Source organism: Colias eurytheme, chromosome 2 (assembly GCF_061535395.1).
Source record: "Colias eurytheme isolate Ceu_HAF_F1 chromosome 2, ilColEury1 Martin Lab GWU primary, whole genome shotgun sequence".
Classification (NCBI taxonomy): domain Eukaryota; kingdom Metazoa; phylum Arthropoda; class Insecta; order Lepidoptera; family Pieridae; genus Colias; species Colias eurytheme.
In genome coordinates, this window is record NC_142981.1 from 7,516,833 (window position 1) to 7,529,825 (window position 12,993).

The 12,993-nt window shown below is 32.3% G+C and overlaps 4 protein-coding genes across 5 annotated transcripts; 2 read left to right on the forward strand and 2 right to left on the reverse strand.

Moving 5' to 3' along the window:
• The first annotated feature begins 594 nt into the window (after positions 1-594).
• Positions 595-4,468, forward strand: LOC149910477 (endoplasmic reticulum-Golgi intermediate compartment protein 3). The gene is made up of 8 exons (XM_090114227.1): positions 595-951; positions 1,119-1,277; positions 1,508-1,647; positions 1,778-1,851; positions 1,942-2,107; positions 2,770-2,959; positions 4,013-4,214; positions 4,292-4,468. Exons 1-8 carry the CDS (start codon positions 858-860, stop codon positions 4,425-4,427), a joined length of 1,161 nt encoding a protein of 386 aa, XP_089970353.1. The 5' UTR covers positions 595-857; the 3' UTR covers positions 4,428-4,468.
• LOC149910478 (reactive oxygen species modulator 1) lies at positions 3,004-3,644 on the reverse strand. The gene is made up of 2 exons (XM_090114251.1): positions 3,418-3,644; positions 3,004-3,331 (listed from the first exon to the last, which is right to left on the reverse strand). The coding sequence occupies exons 1-2, from the start codon at positions 3,549-3,551 to the stop codon at positions 3,223-3,225; spliced, it is 243 nt and encodes an 80-aa protein (XP_089970377.1). The 5' UTR covers positions 3,552-3,644; the 3' UTR covers positions 3,004-3,222.
• mTerf3 (mitochondrial transcription termination factor 3) lies at positions 4,233-6,591 on the reverse strand. Its single transcript, XM_090114239.1, has 3 exons — positions 5,953-6,591; positions 5,193-5,407; positions 4,233-4,706 (listed from the first exon to the last, which is right to left on the reverse strand). Exons 1-3 carry the CDS (start codon positions 6,456-6,458, stop codon positions 4,429-4,431), a joined length of 999 nt encoding a protein of 332 aa, XP_089970365.1. The 5' UTR covers positions 6,459-6,591; the 3' UTR covers positions 4,233-4,428.
• Positions 6,592-7,410: 819 nt separating this feature from the next.
• Positions 7,411-12,736, forward strand: AlaRS (alanine--tRNA ligase, cytoplasmic). 2 transcript variants are annotated; one of them, XM_090114272.1, is made up of 2 exons: positions 7,411-7,448; positions 9,713-12,736. In XM_090114272.1, the coding sequence occupies exon 2, from the start codon at positions 9,726-9,728 to the stop codon at positions 12,633-12,635; it is 2,910 nt and encodes a 969-aa protein (XP_089970398.1). In that variant the 5' UTR covers positions 7,411-7,448; positions 9,713-9,725; the 3' UTR covers positions 12,636-12,736. The 2 variants fall into 2 exon arrangements, with proteins under 2 accessions (XP_089970398.1, XP_089970389.1); XM_090114263.1 differs by having other exon boundaries at positions 7,417-7,561.
• The last annotated feature ends 257 nt before the right edge of the window (positions 12,737-12,993 follow it).

A 12,993-nucleotide genomic window follows, 5' to 3' on the forward strand; every position in this document is an offset into this window, starting at 1 on the left:
AGCAATCTATCTGTACCGGTCACAAGTTGCACTTATGAGTTTTTTGGAAGAAAAAAATAAAAAGATCAAGTTCAGTAACTCAAACTACCATAATATAATATTTTGACAATCGATTCCTCCTAAAGGCTTCCATGGAGGAATGTGTTTATTTTACCAATTATAGACCTAATTAAGAGCAATCTATCAGTACCGGTCACAAGTTGCACTTTTGAGTTTTTTGGAAGAAAGAAATATTTTTTGATCGATTGATGTGGAAATTGTTTGAGCCAAAATCATGTTTTACTGCGTATAACTCAGAAACGGTAGGGATATAGGAAAAAATGATTCAGGTACAACTTGTAGATAATTTTATGGCCTTTCAACTTTTCCTTGAAAGTTTTTCTCTAACATGTACCGTTTTTGAGATTTAAGCGAAAAATGAAAAAATGGACCCATTTTCCCCCTCCCCCCACTCCGGGGCTCCTCCTAGTGGCCCGGGGTTTTAGTATGTTTATTACCTAGGGACTCTTGACATGTTTCCGAAGAAACATCTTACGTTACTAACTCACGCACTCTAGAACTTTTTATTCAATGGACTAACAACTGACATTTCAATTTCAATTTCTGGTAACGTCAGCCGGTAATGTAAATTTTGTGTATTTTATATAAATTTTATTTATTGCAAAAAATATAACCAATTTTTTAATAATTGACTGAGATACTTTGATTAGGCGGAAACAACGTCATATAGAGAAAAATTTAGTGCAGAGTTGTTTAAATAGTTATAAGGACCAATTCGATTTAACATTAACTCATAAGTGATATCTCTGTGAAATAGACGTTTATTTACCTATTATTTCATCTCATACACGCTAAAAATGTCTTCACAATTAATTAATAAGTTTAAGCAATTTGATGCATATGCAAAAACTCTAGAAGACTTTAGAGTAAAAACTGCAACAGGTGCAACAAGTAAGTATTTTTCTCTAATTTGAAATAAAGCAGACTTCTCATTTCTTGTTAACTTGTCGTTTCTATTAAATTTGAAGTCCATCGGAGTAAAATTGATATATTGTAGCAATTTTGAAAACAATGTTTATTTATCTCTATAATTTAACAAATACAATTTCCCTTTCCAGTATCACTTATTGGCGGATCTGTAATGTTTCTACTCATATTATCTGAGTTACATACATACATGTCACCAAATATATCTGAAGAACTGTTTGTTGACACCTCCAGAGGCCACAAAATGAAAATTAATTTTGATATTATTGTTCCTAGAATATCATGTGATTGTAAGTACTTAGTTGTAATTTTTACAAATGTTTTCTTATTGTGACTGCTGGGTAGATGTACAATCCTAGATATAAACAATGAATCAATTATTTTATTGTATCTAACTGTACTTAATGTATGGTAAATGTATAAATATACTGTATTCATTATTAATAAACAATGCAATATTATTTAAGTTACTAAAGTGATGTCACACACAATACATGAAAACTTATTTTTTTTTATTTAGATCTAGTCTTGGATGCAATGGACTCATCTGGTGAACAACATCTGCAAATGGACCATAATATATACAAAAGAAGATTAGATTTAAATGGTAATCCAATAGAGGAACCCAAAAAGGAAGAAATTATGATTTCAACATCTTATGTATGTACATTTCATCAAGTAACAATATTATGGTTTTATTTTAATCTATATAAAATAATAGTATAAACTGATATCATTTTATTATCTGTTTATTATTAACTCTGAAAATAAAATGAATATTCCATTTTAGGTTAAAAGTAACTCCTCAGAAATAGCTGAAGTAACTTGTGGTAGTTGTTATGGAGCCGCCTTCAATGAATCTCAGTAAGTTTAGACATATTTTGCATTTTTCAGTATATTAATTACTTTACAAATAAAATGAAATGTTTCCTCCGGCTCCAACTTTACTTTTAGGTGTTGTAATACATGTGAAGAAGTTAAAGAAGCATATAAAATAAGAAGATGGGCTTTACCTGATTTGGCTACAATCGAGCAATGTAAGAATGATGAATCTATAGAAAAAGTCAATTTGGCTTTGAAGGAGGGATGTCAATTATATGGCTACATGGAAGTTAACCGGGTAATTATAAATGTCAAGAACAGTGTGTTTTGTAACTTTTTTAAGTAGCTATTTACTGTTTCCCCAAGAAATACTTGAGCATTATTATGATTAATATCAGAGATAATTAGTATTGTGGTTTCATTAATATGACACCATAAATTGCATGCCTTGATAACAACTAGGTAGAACAAAAATGTTTAAGATTGTATGGATGTGATTGTTTGTCTTTCACCCAATACCTATTAATTTAATATTTAAAAAAGTGTGCTAATGTTGTAGTTTCTATACCAGAATTAGAACATATGAGAATACTTGTATTCTCATGTTGATGTGTCAATCTGAATGGTGCCTATCAGAGCTACTAGACAAGTAAATTATGCTTTTATTAAAAATTATAATATTTTTACATGTACTGAAATTGTAATCATGTTTTATGTTTTAAATATCATAACTGTTATAAATGGTAACCGATAAAACTTCTAATCTTATATATAAAAATGAATCGCAAAATGTGTTGGTAAGCGCATAACTCGAGAACGGCTGAACCGATTTCGATAATTCTTTTTTTATTATATTCCTTGAAGTACGAGGATGGTTTTTATGTAGAGAAAACGTAAATATGTACCACAGGCGAAGCCGGGGCGGACCGCTAGTGTATTATAAAAACTATTTTATTGCAGGTTGGAGGAAGTTTCCATATAGCACCAGGAAAAAGTTTCACTATAAATCATATTCATGTTCATGATGTACAACCTTATTCATCATCAGTGTTTAACACTACACATATAATAAAACGATTAAGCTTTGGTTCAGATATTAAGAGTGGCAATACTGCACCCTTAGACGGAGTGACTGGCTTAGCAAAGGAAGGTAATTCTAATGATGTGTTTAGACAATTAATAAAAAAGTAAATATAAATGAACACATCTTATATAATATCTATTTATTATGTAAGTCTATAACTACTTAAATGAGAATGACTAAAAAAGTTAACACTTAGTATTCAAAACACAGGGTTTCATTTTAAAATCAATATACCATCACTTATAATAATTATTCTCCATGAGCTTTTCTTTATGAATCAATAAATGATAATAGGAAATTAGTTTATGTACAATCACAAAATTTGCATATCAGCAACGTATTCCAGTTCCGATTGCCATAAATGTACCAAATGTTCCTCCTCCTTGCAGCATCACTTTGCCCACGGAATGAACCAATTCCCTTCCCCTAGCGCCATACCTGAAATTGAACTATATATTTAATAAACTTTCGTATGAAATTAATAGTTACTTTGCAAAATAAAATGTTAAATGAAAGTTCTTAACCTTAATGCGGTAAATCCTCCGAATAATCCACCACTTGCCATTCCAACGCAGAACCCAATCATGAAGCCCATTTTCATTTTGTCAAAACATGACGGGCCTTGGTTTTGATACATACCACCAGGTACGGCTGGCATCTTGCTTAAAATTTAATTATAAATGCAAAAATCGACAAAAGTTGAGTAAACTTCGCGATTACGAATAATGATAGTACACCAACTGTCAGTGATGACTGATGAGTGACAATTCGCAATTGACAGATAAACATTTGATGGCGAGGTCTATGTTTTTTTTTTGCTTATGGCCGCACGAAGATGTGTCTATTTGTTGGGCATTGCATATTTGTAAAAAAAAAATTGCGAATAAAATAAAAACAAATTGTGTATAATATTATGTTACCGGATTGAATCCGTATTTAATTTCTAAATTCGCTCGGAGGTGTGGGAAATAAATATATTGGACACATTTCCAAGGCAATCAATAAATTTCCAAGCATTTTCTAAAGAGCTGAGCGAGTGTACCGCGGTAGCGGCCGACAAGTGCCAGAATCCAATTAAACACCTTTCTGGTAACATGTTACATTTTTGGTTTATTTCAGGTGCTGTAATGTTTCAATATTACATTAAAATAGTACCAACAATGTATGTTTCACTGGACAACCAAGTCTTGCATACAAATCAGTTCTCAGTTACTAGGCACCAAAAATCTGTGTCTAATGTAAATTCAGACTCTGGTATGCCTGGAGCATTTTTCAGTTATGAACTATCGCCCTTAATGGTGAAGTATACAGAAAAGGAAAGGTAAATAAATTATTCAAATTATATTTTTTAAGTTTGCCTTTATTATATTATATTCACAATATATATTTTTTTCACAGATCACTTGGACATTTTGCAACTAATGTATGTGCAATTGTAGGAGGAGTATTCACACTGGCTGGTATTTTTGATTCACTTCTATACCATTCTCTTAATGCTTTCCAAAATAAAATTATGTTAGGCAAGGCTGGATAAATTATAATGTTTTTAAGAATGTATTAAAATCATCTACATTACTTTTTGCATATTTTTTACAAAATTCTACATCTGTATCAACACACAGAGCTGTAATTGGTACATAATTTTCTTGTGTTGGATTATATTGTGCTCTTCCTAATTTCTTTAAAAATAAATGTCGTTGTTTGACAATAAAGTTCCTATATTCTAATACATTAAGATTTTTTAAGATGATTTCATGTGGAATTTCTATTGTATTGTGTATATAATTAAACCTTTCTAGTAATGATCTCTGATCTGAAAAAAAGAATATGAATTCATTATTTTTTTTTTTAAATATACAGGGTGTCCCACTGTTGGTATACTAAGCTCAAAGGAGGTTATAGTTTTGCATACGCTGAGTACGTAAAAAATAATTAAAAAATTCCAGATTCATTTTTTTTTCAAATAGATGAATTCTTACAACTCTATGTGTACACCCATAACAAGCGAGCCGCCCAACTTTGCCACCAGCACGTGAGCTATCGTTTAAGATTATGTTTTCATAGATAAAATGCTCATATAAGAGAAGCGGTATATGCCGGCTGCGCGAAGCTAGAGAAGAAAACATGGATTTTCAGGAAAAATTTTGCAAAAAATTTTGGACGTAATTTTTTTTAAAAGTATTTTTTACGTGATCAGTGTATGCAAAACTACAAGTTCCTTCGCGCTTAGTATACCAATAGTGGGACACCCTGTAGAATGGAAAATGAGAAAAAATATATAAAAGTAATCATCACTTACTCAACATAAACAGTTTTGGTTTATTCAAAATAATTGTTTTTGTCTCCGCTTCGGTAAAGCCCATTTCCTCTTTTATGACAAAAGTATTTGTTCTGATGTGATGTAAATTATATGTTATCAATCTGGGTTGTTTTGTGGCTAGTTCTCTTACTTCTCTGCCAGTCAAACCAAAGCTACTTTGAAAGAAACCTAATCGTTTATCTATTCTAATTGTGCTAAAAAATTAAGAGGATATATCAATTATTTAGGTGTTCAAGGGATAGCAGAAACTCAAATATATTAAATATATGATGGCTACAATTACAAAAACATACAAATTCTACATGTTAACTGTACATTGAATATTTTTTTTAAAAGAATACTTTAACATCAATAATTAAGCCAAAAATATAGTTTTCAGAATTTTTGTCTGTATGTATTACCGGGCTAAACTCCATATTAGTCAAAATACTGAAAAACATATTTAGATGTTGTAATTAATCCTATTAATATCATTAAAATAGGTAAGTACCATAAATTGTTTCAATTTTTAGTAGTATCATAATACTGTGAAGCATTAGCTAAAGAGTTTGTTTGGCTGAAAGTTCGAAATGCAGGAATCACGGGTCCGATTTGAAAAAAAATTACTGTTGGATAGTCCATTTATCGCAGAAGGCTATATATTATAATCACACAATGACTAATATGAGCGGAGCAATGCAGGTAAAACCACAGGGCACAGCTATTATAAAATTATATGTATGTTCACCAATAAACTTACCTATACATTAACCAGAAAGGATTTTTGCTAATAATATGTTTAATCTGCTGTAAATTAAAATATTTAGATTGCAAGTAGTTAATTCGCACTTCTAAGTCTTCGATGGATTCACAGAGAATTAATGGATTTTTGGTTATAAATTCACCAATACATTCTGCAGTCACATAATCTTTTATGAAAAATATATGTTTCTTAACATCTCTGTCAAAGTTTAATTTCAGTATTTTTTTTACAATGAATGGTTTCTTCTCAATTTTGGCTAAATTTACATTCAAATGGACGAGGTTCTGCAATAACTCGGAATTATTTACATACGCAGCCAAGTTGAATGACACCGGATGATTCGGTGCAAGTTCGGATAAATCATCGGAGCAGGAATTCAATACAGAATTATTTTGAATACTTAAATCAGTAATTTTCGCTACACCACTACAGTAATAACTTTTCTGTTTTAAAGTTACTTTAAGGTTATTTTTAAATACTCTTACAAAGAAAGACAAATTCATTTTAAAATTCTGCACACTTGAAACGATAAATGTTACAATTATTATTTATCAAAGTATATTATAAATTGTTATAGTTAAAAAAAAACTTCTTAGGAGTACACACTCAACACTCAAGTTTCAGCTAGACTGACAAATGACAATGTCAATTGTAATTTGTAATCCACACTCCACAGCTGATTACAATGACTGAGTTTTGACGTTTTATAGTGATATGTTGCCACTTACTAGTGCTATACCCACGCTATACCTATACCAAATTTCATTCAATTCGGTCTAGTAGTTTTCATAACAGAGTGGTTTTGTGTCAAAAATATTGAAACTCCGGATTATTAAAAAAAATCATGATTTCTAAACCATAAGTTTTCGCTTAACTAAAGTATAGTTTTTGTTTTAAATGATTACTCATGATGCGCTCAAACTGAAAAAAATATTTGGACCACTGTAAACGGGCCACCCATTTATTTTAAACTCCTTTCTGGCTTTTTTGCTAGTTTATCTGACCCAAGTCAAAACAAATTTAACAAGGCAAAAATCTTTAAAATTTATTCTAATTGGTGTTTAACTTCTTATCAAGTAATGTTTATATATCTGTGTTCTTAGCACAACTTTTCGTAACTTAAAAGAAACCAATAAACTATCAGGAAATAATCGAAGGCAGAAAAGATTCGAATTACTTGTTTCCCTCTAAATATGTAATAACATTATCAAAGAGCGCACTCTGTCCATTATTTGCGTCTCTATCAGTCTCTATCACAGGTCTAATGAACATCGAAGATTCGTACTTTTTGTTGAGGACTGTCATCCGTGAATTGGAGAATTTATAGCTGTGATTACGTCAAATGTCACTGTCAGACGTCAGTTTTGATCAGCGGTGTAGACGTTGTTGCATTGCCGCAGGTCGCTGTACTAAGTACTTTCATTTACTTTAGACTACTATATTACTTGCTCTGTGCTTTAGACCAAGTACCAGTTACCACTCACCACATTCAGGTACTTCGTTGTTCTTTCTCTGTACGTGATTATTGTATTGTCGTGTACATACACGTGGAGCCAATTTCGTTCAAAATATCTAAACTGTTCAAATAATCTTTTTATAAAATAAGGTAACCTACAAGATAATTTTATTCTTAAGTTTAAATATAAATCTACGGGTTGACTTTAGAAACGTGCGGCACGAATTTCGGCGCGATTTTAATTTTTATCGATCGATAATGATGCCCCGAAACATACATTAGCGGCTTTTCGTGCGGAAACGTGTAATTACAGAGAAATCTTTTTTTTAATTTTTGAGATTATGTTCAAAATTGTTTGAGTTACATTGACAAAACTACAAGAATTGTGTTTGAAAGAGATAACAAATGTCTTAATGTACATATTAAAAACCATAGTTCATTCAAAAGCATGTTGCTGAGGGGACAACAATTCATACGGGTTATTGGCGAGCATAGCATATGATTGTTTGGGGCAATATGGGTATGTTCATAAAAAAGTTAATCACTCAGACCCAGACAACCCATTTGTTGCCTCTGACCCATTTGAGTCCCAGTGGCATGTTGTAAAAAGATTTTTTAAAAAAGATAACTATAACCACCCAGCAAACTTCGGTGATAATATTATAGAATATGTGGAGACGATGAGTGGAAATAAATAAAATGGATCCATTCATTGCCATTGTAAATTGTATCAAACATGTATACAAGATTTGAAAAATAATTATTTAAAAAAATGTTTTTATTGTATGTAAGTATATTGCACACAAATTGTTAATCACAGAACCGAATCTGTCCACCCCGATTCCACATGGTACTTGTCTGTCATACACTAGAGTGTATTTAAAAAGTCGGAGGCGCGGAGGAGCGTGGCGCCCGCGTGTGCTGAGGAGCAGGCAGAGTCAAGCGAGCCGGAGTGGCTGAGGCTGGTCGCCAAAGGCGACCAAAAAGCCGAAGCTACGAAGGCGAGTGAAGACTCCTGCCTGCAACGAGGTACACGGGGGCAAGCGCCACGTTCTGCAGCGCCGGAGCAGTCAAGAAAGCCCATAATCTTCGTTATATTTCTAACTACATCACTACATAGTATAAAACAAAGTCACTTTCTCTATCCCTATGTCCCTTTGTATGCTTAAATCTTTCAAACTACGCAACGGATTTTGATGCGGTTTTTTTTAATAAATAGAGTGATTCAAGAGGAAGGTTTTAGTATATAATTTATTAGGTTTAAGTCAAAGCGGGCGAAGCCGCGGGCGGTAAGCTAGTATAAATATAATCTCAAAAAAAATTAAAAAAAAAATAGAAGGGGGGGTTTCCTCACCCCCCCACTTTATAGGGGGTCTCCTCTTACCTCCCCCCTCCCTTTCCCTCCCCTCCCCCCCCCTTAATTCGTGCCGCAAATTTCTAAAGAAATACCAAATCTACTTGTACATTCATTCAAAACATATGGTATTTTCCTATTTGAATTGCATACTATAACAAAAGATTTTATTTATGAATGTAGGTCATAATATAGAATCATAATAACATTTAGTAAATATTATAAATACAATTTATCAATATCTGATGTAATATCTTAGTTTTAAAGTTCATACCTACTTATTCATTAATCTTATGATTGTACATTAGGGTCAACCTTTCTTATACATTCTAATGTTTATTAAGTACATAGAAGTTGATCATATGTATATAAAAATAGTAATACATAATAATATAATGTTTTTACTACATTTTATATTATTTTATAAACTTTAACTTATAGTATTTGTACACATATTTATTTATTATATTATATGTACGTACATATTTTGCATCTTCCAAATGAAAGATATCAAAGAAATATCCCATATGTCTACTTTTAAGAAGCAGAAACAGAGGCAGATTTTGTAATAATGAAACTGAAACATAATATTCAGAACATAATGAAACTGGCCTCAGCTATAAATTCGACCAAAGCTAATTCATCACCATTAAAAAAAATAACTTGATATTTTCTATGACAAATAAAAAAACAAGACATAATAATTGTGATAGGAATTTTTAACTTTGTCTTCTACCCTTACATTACTTATGTTCATAGGGAAAATAAAAAGAGAGTCTTATGCCATATGCACAATATGTAATAAAAGTAGCGAAGATGAGTCACGTCATTCTGTCCAACAATTGACTATTTCACAATTATAGATTTATTTTACATAAGATTGTTTATTGGATTTTAACTCCCATTTTGTCTTAAAATCCTTGTGAATACTATGTTATTTTTTGCAGGTAAACCATAGCCATGGATACTTCTATGACAGGCAAGGAAATTCGTCAAACATACATTGATTTCTTCATTAGCAAAGGCCATAAATATGTCCATTCATCATCCACAATTCCTCTTGATGATCCCACTTTGCTCTTTGCAAACGCGGGAATGAATCAATTTAAGCCAATATTTTTGGGTTCAGTTGATCCAAACTCTGACATGGCTCAATATGTGAGAGTTGTTAATACACAAAAATGTATTAGAGCTGGTGGTAAACATAATGACTTAGATGATGTTGGAAAGGATGTTTACCATCACACATTTTTTGAAATGATGGGGAATTGGTCATTTGGTGATTACTTTAAGAAAGAAGTATGTGCCTGGGCATGGGAACTTCTAACTCAAGTTTATAAGATACCAGCAGACAGGTTGTATGTCACATATTTTGGTGGTGATAAAGCTTCAGGGTTAGAACCAGATTTGGAGTGTAAAAATCTTTGGTTGAATTTAGGTCTTCCTGAATCTCATGTAATCCCAGGAAGTATGAAGGATAACTTTTGGGAGATGGGGGAGACTGGACCATGTGGTCCCTGTTCAGAACTACATTATGATAGAATTGGTGGACGAGAAGCAGCCCATCTGGTTAATATGGATGATCCAGATGTACTTGAAATTTGGAATTTAGTGTTTATTCAATTTAATAGAGAAACTGATGGATCATTAAAATTATTACCCAAAAAACATATTGACTGTGGCCTTGGCCTTGAACGTTTAGTTTCTGTTATCCAAAATAAAAGAGCAAATTATGATACTGATTTATTTGTACCTTTATTCAAAGCTATTGAAAATGGGACAAAAGTAAGACCCTATTCAGGAAAAGTGGGAGCTGATGATACAGACGGAATAGACATGGCATACAGAGTGTTAGCTGATCATGCTAGGACTCTGACTATTGCTTTGTCAGATGGCGGATGTCCAGATAATACTGGCAGAGGTTATGTTTTACGAAGAATTTTAAGAAGAGCAGTTCGTTATGCTTCTGAGAAATTAAATGCAAAACCAGGTTTCTTTGCAACATTGGTAAATACTGTAGTAGAGATATTAGGGGATGTATTCCCGGAAATACGAAAAGACCCTGAGTCAATTATTCAAATAATAAATGAGGAAGAATTGCAATTTTTGAAAACACTTACGCGTGGGCGAAATTTACTTAATAGAACAATAGAAAAATTGAATGATTCAAAGGTCATCCCTGGAGATGTGGCTTGGCGGATGTATGATACATATGGATTTCCAATCGATTTAACGTATTTAATGTGTGAAGAGAGAGGTTTAACTATTGATATGGAAGCATATGAAAAGGCAAAAAAAGAATCGCAAATATCATCACAAGGAAAAGCCGCGGGCCAAGAAGATTTATTGGCTTTGGATATACATGCTATAAGTCATTTAAAAGACACTGGTGTTCCAACTACAGATGATTCTCCAAAATACGACTATATTCCATCAGCTGCTGATAAAGATGCGAAGTATGAATTTAAAACCTGCAAAGGTACAGTTTTAGCTTTAAGAAAGAATAAACAATTTGTTGATCAAGTTGTTTCTGGTGATGAATGTGGAATCATTTTGGATCGCACAAGTTTCTATGCAGAGCAGGGAGGCCAGATCTTTGATGAAGGGTTTATGGTCAAAGTAGACGACGAGAGTGTAGAATTTACTGTTAGAAATGTTCAAGTTAAAGGTGGCTATGTTTTGCATATTGGAAAAGTAGAAGGATTACTCAAAGTTGGTGACACTTTGTCTCTTAACATTGATACCGAAAGACGAAGACTGGTTATGAACAATCACACTGGAACTCATATTTTAAACAATGTTTTAAGAAAAGTTCTCGGAAACGATGCTGATCAACGCGGATCTTTAGTAATGCCTGATCGCCTTAGATTTGATTTCACGAATAAAGGTCCTATGACTACAAAACAAATAAAAGACACCGAAGATCAAATTAAAAACATCATTAACGATAATAAACGTGTGTATGCTAAGTACACAAGTTTAAGTGAGGCCAAAAAAATTAATGGTCTAAGGGCAATGTTTGATGAACAATACCCAGATCCAGTTCGCGTAGTGTCCGTGGGAATACCTGTTGAAGAATTGGAAAATAATCCCGGAGGTCCCAATGGGTTCGAAACCTCTGTGGAGTTTTGTGGTGGATCCCATTTACACCAAACAGGACATATCGGAGATTATGTTATCGTAAGCGAAGAAGGTATAGCGAAAGGTATCCGTCGTATTGTAGCTTTGACAGGACCAGAAGCAGTAAAAGCTATTAACAAAATGAGTATTTTGGAAAATGAAGTTAATAATATAACTAATTACATTAAGGATCAGGGAGACAATCTCAACCAGAAGGAAACCGTGAAAAAAATAGTAGAGCTTACAAATGAAATTTCACAAGCACAGATAGCATATTGGAAAAAAGAAGAGCTAAGAACGATGCTTAAAAATTTGAAAAAGCAACTTGATGATAAAGAACGTCTTGCAAAAGCCGCTACAATTAATCTTGTAATTGAAAAAGCGAAAGAAATATGTCTAAACGAAAAGTCGTCTGAAGTGATTGTAGAAGAATTAAAAGCTTATGGAAATACCAAGGCTCTAGATGGTGCTTTAAAACAAGTAAAGCAATTGCTTCCAAACTCCGCAGCAATGTTCTTTTCAGTAGATGACGAGTGTAATAAAATATATTGCTTAGCAGCAGTGCCTAAAGGCTTAGTGGAAAAGGGATTACTTGCTTCGGAATGGGTGCAATCTGTTGTAGGAATTATGAATGGCAAAGGTGGAGGCAAAGCAGAATCAGCTCAAGCCTCAGGAAATAATTCTTCGTGTCTTAATGAAGCAATTAAAATAGCTCGCGAATTTGCAATTTCTAAAATATCGAGTTCTTAAATTGATTCACGAATTTATAATAAATATGTAAAGGAACATAAAATTTATTAAATTATTCTGTAACACATTGATGTTCAATAAATGCTTAACAATGAATACAATTTCTTTTATTATCTATATTATTCTATACATACATTGCAAATTTATATATGTATATAAGGTGGAAACAACAATACAGCAACAAATGAAAACAGCTTCAATACTAGCTAAAAATAGTATAGTACTTTAAAACTATTAAAAAAATATAATTACAATTAAAATATGAAAATTATATATTTCATACAAATTGATTCCTACAAAAATGGAAATAAAATACATCAGAATTTATAATAATTCATTGACTAACCATTGGCAGCCG

Excerpts from the sequence above, each read along its gene's own strand:
- LOC149910477 (XM_090114227.1), top strand. The coding sequence starts at position 858 with ATGTCTTCACAATTAATTAATAAGTTTAAGCAATTTGATGCATATGCA. Across the intron at positions 2,960-4,012 it reads GACTGGCTTAGCAAAGGAAG|GTGCTGTAATGTTTCAATAT; the intron begins GTAATTCTAATG and ends GGTTTATTTCAG. Across the intron at positions 4,215-4,291 it reads AAGTATACAGAAAAGGAAAG|ATCACTTGGACATTTTGCAA; the intron begins GTAAATAAATTA and ends TTTTTTTCACAG.
- LOC149910478 (XM_090114251.1), bottom strand. The coding sequence starts at position 3,551 with ATGCCAGCCGTACCTGGTGGTATGTATCAAAACCAAGGCCCGTCATGT. Across the intron at positions 3,332-3,417 it reads GGAGGATTTACCGCATTAAG|GTATGGCGCTAGGGGAAGGG; the intron begins GTTAAGAACTTT and ends GTTCAATTTCAG.
- mTerf3 (XM_090114239.1), bottom strand. The coding sequence starts at position 6,458 with ATGAATTTGTCTTTCTTTGTAAGAGTATTTAAAAATAACCTTAAAGTA. Across the intron at positions 5,408-5,952 it reads CCTTTCTGGTTAATGTATAG|CACAATTAGAATAGATAAAC; the intron begins GTAAGTTTATTG and ends TTAATTTTTTAG. Across the intron at positions 4,707-5,192 it reads ACCAAAACTGTTTATGTTGA|ATCAGAGATCATTACTAGAA; the intron begins GTAAGTGATGAT and ends TCTTTTTTTCAG.
- AlaRS (XM_090114272.1), top strand. The coding sequence starts at position 9,726 with ATGGATACTTCTATGACAGGCAAGGAAATTCGTCAAACATACATTGAT.